At 26.3% G+C, this 5,501-nt stretch overlaps 1 protein-coding gene across 2 annotated transcripts; it reads right to left on the reverse strand.

Annotated features, from left to right (window-relative positions):
- Positions 1–816: 816 nt before the first annotated feature.
- On the reverse strand, positions 817–2,748 carry LOC113863439 (cystinosin homolog). 2 transcript variants are annotated; one of them, XM_027497023.1, is made up of 8 exons: positions 2,576–2,748; positions 2,339–2,384; positions 2,054–2,143; positions 1,843–1,967; positions 1,653–1,695; positions 1,251–1,368; positions 1,098–1,147; positions 817–968 (listed from the first exon to the last, which is right to left on the reverse strand). In XM_027497023.1, exons 1-8 carry the CDS (start codon positions 2,692–2,694, stop codon positions 837–839), a joined length of 723 nt encoding a protein of 240 aa, XP_027352824.1. In that variant the 5' UTR covers positions 2,695–2,748; the 3' UTR covers positions 817–836. The 2 variants fall into 2 exon arrangements, with proteins under 2 accessions (XP_027352824.1, XP_027352823.1); XM_027497022.1 differs by having other exon boundaries at positions 2,339–2,471.
- Positions 2,749–5,501: the final 2,753 nt, after the last annotated feature.

The raw sequence follows: 5,501 nt of genomic DNA on the forward strand, positions 1-5,501 counted from the left end.
GACCTTGGAATCCCGACTATACGTTATGCATCAAGAAAAAAGATACCTAAATTGTCGCATCATGAATAACTAAAATTACATGATTCTAAACCACAGAAAAAAAATTCACTTTTATTAAAATAAATCTTTAATTTTAATAGATAAACATCGCAACAACACTTAAAGAAATATATAACTTTTATTCATGCACCTATTTGAGAAAAAGTCTAAAAAAAATCCCATTTAAGAGTTTGTCCTCTTATTATATACAAAAAATTATTATTAACATTTTATTTAGACAAGTGGACAATAAAAGTGTATTTAGAAATACAATTTAATTAAACGCTTCTTCAATAAATTTTTTTATATGAGAATTTGTACTGTAAATTTGACAATAATTTCTTAAAACAAGTTCTTAAAAAATTATTCTAGTAGACTAAAATAAACTAACAAAATTATAAAAAATTTAACTATTTTTATAAACTTTTTTAAACACCCTTTAAATATAAATACACTGTATATAACATTATATTTGGATAACTGGCAAGAGAATAAATAAGCCAAGAAAATGACTAGGGCACCAATAACTTGTTTGGTGCTTTTTCTATCACAAATTATTTTCCTTGGTTAACAATAATGGTAGTTTTGCCAATAGCGGGGTTCCTTAATTTTCTTATTTCCTCGTAAAGGAAATAAGGTGATTAGTTGGTATACTTTTTGTATATGCTTAGTGGATCATTGCTTTGTTATAGACAGAAAAGAGGCTAAGGATTAAGGCCACAATTCTCTCTAACTGTTTCTGAAAACGTAAACTATAGCTAAGTTCATTACGAGAGGGATTATAAACAAGTTACATCTTAGACATCCTCAAACAATTGCCTCGGTAGACTTACATTATCAGGTTCAGGGGTTGGCTCTGATTTGCATTCTTTCGTTGGATATAGCAGATAATGTTGGATCATGAAGAGGATGTCAAAGAATAGAGACACCTGCAACGGTTTATTCCATTAATAGCAATGTTGTGTGAGTAGACGATTTATTTGATCAGAACAACAATATAAGATTTTTCAGAAGGAAACCAATAGTACTACTTCATACAGTAAAAGAATGATCCATACCAAGGATAACAGTAGTTTTCCTATGTTTCCATAAAAGTTCACCCAAGAATCTGGAAATCAAAGATGGGATTTGAAAATTATGTATGCCAATTCAAACTATAAATAGAACAAAAGGACCCCTTGGTAAAAAGGAGATGAACGGAGATGACAGACCTTGATCGATTGATTGCATAGACATTTGTGCATAGTTAGCTATCGAGCCAGAAAAGTCCAGTAGAATGTTAACAATGCTCCATCCTTCTGTACTTTTTCTCATAAAGTTCATCACTGCCTGTATTCATAACACAATATTTTACTTAGATAGACGGCTAGCATTAGTCAAACGAAAATCATTCCAATTTATGACCGAAGAAATAACATAAAACAATCCTCAAATAGTAGTCCTTCCAATTTTGTACATTTTGCATTCCAAAATATAATTCATTGATTATAAGACTGGCATTTCTTATAGGCTACCTAGTTCAAAGTTCAAACGTCTAACATCTCCAAAATCAAACTGAATATGACAGGCATTAGAATTAAAAGGAAATCATACAAATTCGAATAGATCCAAACCTGGGGAATATATTTTATAACTGTCATACAAACTTGGATACCACTGCAAGTTGATCAATTTCCACAAAAGTTAGAAAGATATGGAAAAAACCCTTTGTATCATGATTCTCACAGGAAAATTGGTTAATAATCCAGAATAGGAATTTAAACTAGTGCAATTGACCAGGCAATAAAAAAACAAACAATATACGTGAAGACTGAGAGCAGCCAGAGCCAGCGATGATTGTGCAATGCTATAAAGAAACACACTGCAGCCGTCAACCACACAAGAAGGAGGATCCCATAAGCGACTTTAGAAATTTTCTGACTTCCCCTCTACATGAAAATAATGACTATTTTTAGGATAATCATAAATTCATCACAAGAACAATAAACTCAATTAAAGGGAACATGGCACTAACGTCATAGATTGCGATCTGGAACAAGGAAATTGCTGTCAACAACACAGCGTGGACTGAAAAAGCAACATCATTTGCTGCCACAGGTATCATCTGAAATAAATAAGTTAAAAAAGAGATAGATCTTCACAAAAATTTAACTAAAATTTTATGAATGCAGAACGGACTTGCATAAATTATGCTTGATAGAACACCAATCATTCTGTCATATACCAAGATATCAACTATAAAGATTAATCAATTTAGCTTCCATAAGGATAGTGGACATGCATAGTGACAGGAACAAACCTCTTTCTGACCGTATTTGTCTCTGTATTGCTTCTGAATGGCAGAGCTGAAGTACAGAGATGCATTGTATATGAGATAGGAGGTGTGCTTAGTCAAATTCAGGACCACGAAATCAAAGTTCAGCCCCACCACACTATACCACAACCAAAATAAATAAATAAATAAATAAAAGAAAAAGAATTGATGAAAATTTTCCAGAGAAAATAATAGTGATGATGCCTTTTAGGCTAGCAGTACCTTTTTCTGCGAAAGTTCAAGATGACTTGTGGGTAGAAACTGATAGACCAAGCAGCGAAAGCAAACCAACCCAGAACTTCATAGGAGACATGGAGTGGAGCTGAATTCCAAGAAGCCATATTTTAGTTTTTTTTTTTGCTTAGCTTTTTCTCACAGACAAGAAGAAGAAGCCACCAACCTCAAAAGTGCTATGAATGTGTTACTGTGGACCCAATATATCTTATAATGTAGCAATTGTGTTTATTGAAAAACAATGCATCTATTGTTACTGATACACAGCAACTATTACCAAAAGAGAAAAGGGGGAAATTTCCGTTTCTTTCTTGACTTTTTCTTTTATGGGCAATGAATGGGAGTTGTATGGAGCCAGGATTTGTGAAGAAGGGAGAACCATTATGTTTCCCATTAATGTTGCAATAATTTTGAGATTGTTTAGGTTGAACTCATCGAAGTTAGTGCTTTCACAAAGTTAAGTCAAGATGCATTCACGGTCAGAGATGCAAACGCTATTGTAAATTTAACCGCTTACTCGTTCTATATACTACGCTATTGCATGGTTATTTTTAATTTTGAATAAAATTAAAAATATTCAAAATTAAAAATACAAATGTAAATACGAAACTTAAGAAAATATCATCATTGTTGAAAAATAGTGAAATCGGGTATTATATGAAAGACCTTAAAATTTTCGAAATTGAAAAAATTATATATAAAAAAATAAATTATTCAAATCAAAATACATAATCTCTATTTTTATCAATTTGGTACGGTGTGTCAAGATTTAATAATTAACATTCTATTCAAATTTAAATTGGGATTAATTAAATTTTAGTAATAGTATTTAAAAAGAAAAAATTATAAATAAAAGTAATGAGATGCTTTATGTAAGTACTCTATGTGATTAGAGAAGGAAATAGAATTTTTTTACAATGACAAGTATTTTTTATCCGAAGTAATTTTGTGGGTATAAATGTTATAAGTCACAATATTCTCCCTCTTAGTATTTAAAAAGACTATTTTATTTAAATTGTTAGGTTCTGATTATTAAAAAGTATTTTATATTTATATAGAAATGAATTTTAATGAAATATTGTTATATTGTTTAAATAATTTTTAATTTTATTTTTTATTGATTTAATTAAACTTAATAAAAAATATGTCACACAATAGTATAAGATTGACTTCAATAATATATATTTATGAGTTTTAACTCTCGCTAACGATGTACTATATAACTCAGTATTTTTGTCAATTCATTTATTTAAATGATATTATATTTTTCTTATCTATATTAAGAGTATAACTCATTTTTTAAATTTATCAGTTTTTTACATTTTGTTATACAGAATATTCTATTTTTTTAATATAATAAAATATTTAGTAATAAAAATAATAACAACAATAACAATTATTATTTCAATTTAATAAGTAATCTCAAGTTCTGAGTTTAAATATATTCAGTCGTATTAATATTTAAAGAAAGAGTTAAATGATACATGTAGTCTAAACTAATAATAATAATAATAATAATAATAATAATAATAATAATATTTACTAATTTTAATTTATTAAAAATTAAATTTCAAACAGATCATGCGATATGATTTGAATTTTTTTATTAAAATGTTTTAATTTAATAATGTTTATGGAGCCAAAAAAATTAGTAAATATATATACATTGCGAATGATTGAAAATTATAATAAAAAATAATATTTAAATTCATTCTTTGTATATAATTTTTTATAAAGAAAAAATGTTTGGTAAGTATTTCTAAAATATATAGAGAGAGGAAGGATCTTCTTACAGCAGTCTAAATTTAAAAATTCTTACACTCGATCCGACTTTTTATTTAGCTTACATTTAATTATCAGTAAAGTAATACATTATAATCCGTTAGATATAAGTTAAATGAAAAGTTCAGATTGAATATAAGAATTTTTAGACTTATATTAGCGCGAGAAAATCTTACCCAGGATCTTCTTACATTAGTATAAGTCTAAAAACTCTTATATTTAATCTGAACCTTTCATTAGATTTAAATTAAATAAAAGGCTCAGATTGAATATAAAAATTTTTAGACTTACACCGGTGTAAGAAAATTATGTCTCATATATATATATATATATATATATGTATATATGTATATATAAGAGCTAGATCTATTGGATGTCAAACTTCAAATGTTGTATTATTTAATTTATTTATTTTTATTAGATATATCAATTTCATAAAATTTTATATCGAATAAAATTAATATATACTTTATTTTGTAATTTTTTTAATAGATAATATATTTTAAAATATGAGTAAATATCAATTGTTAGATAACATGTTTACAAATGTTCAAATTATATGAAATTTGACATAAATAATTTTAAAGATGATTAAACATTGCATTGATCAATTTTGCATTATATAAAAACTTATTAAGAAGTTAAAATTTACAAACTTGACACATGTTTCATTCATGCAGAAGCAATCTTGTTCAAGTTAAATAAAGTTATTATAAATAACAAAACTATTCTGAATATTTAACACAAATTCATTAGTTGACACTTAAACTTGTAATTATAAGTCAAGCTAAAACAATCTCCTATCAATCCGATCTATGGTAGTAACTATATATGTTAAAATATTAAAAAATTATAAAGAAGTTAGTAAAGTCTAAATTTAAATTTAAAATTAAGATTAACATTTTAGCTAACCTTAAAATTAAAGCTTTAGTAAGAATTTTTAATTAAGATAACTTAAATAAGAGTGTGCATGGATTAAATTTATTAAAAAAATAATTTAAATTCATTTTAAATTTAATTATATAGATTAAATTTTAAATTAATCCATTTTATTTTATCTAAAATCAATTTAAAATTAGTTTTAAAATTTAAATTTTGCTTAAAACTAATTTTAAATTTAATTTTAGTCAAA

This window comes from Abrus precatorius, unplaced genomic scaffold (assembly GCF_003935025.1).
Source record: "Abrus precatorius isolate BTA unplaced genomic scaffold, Abrus_2018 Scaffold3, whole genome shotgun sequence".
Taxonomy (NCBI): Eukaryota; Viridiplantae; Streptophyta; class Magnoliopsida; order Fabales; family Fabaceae; genus Abrus; species Abrus precatorius.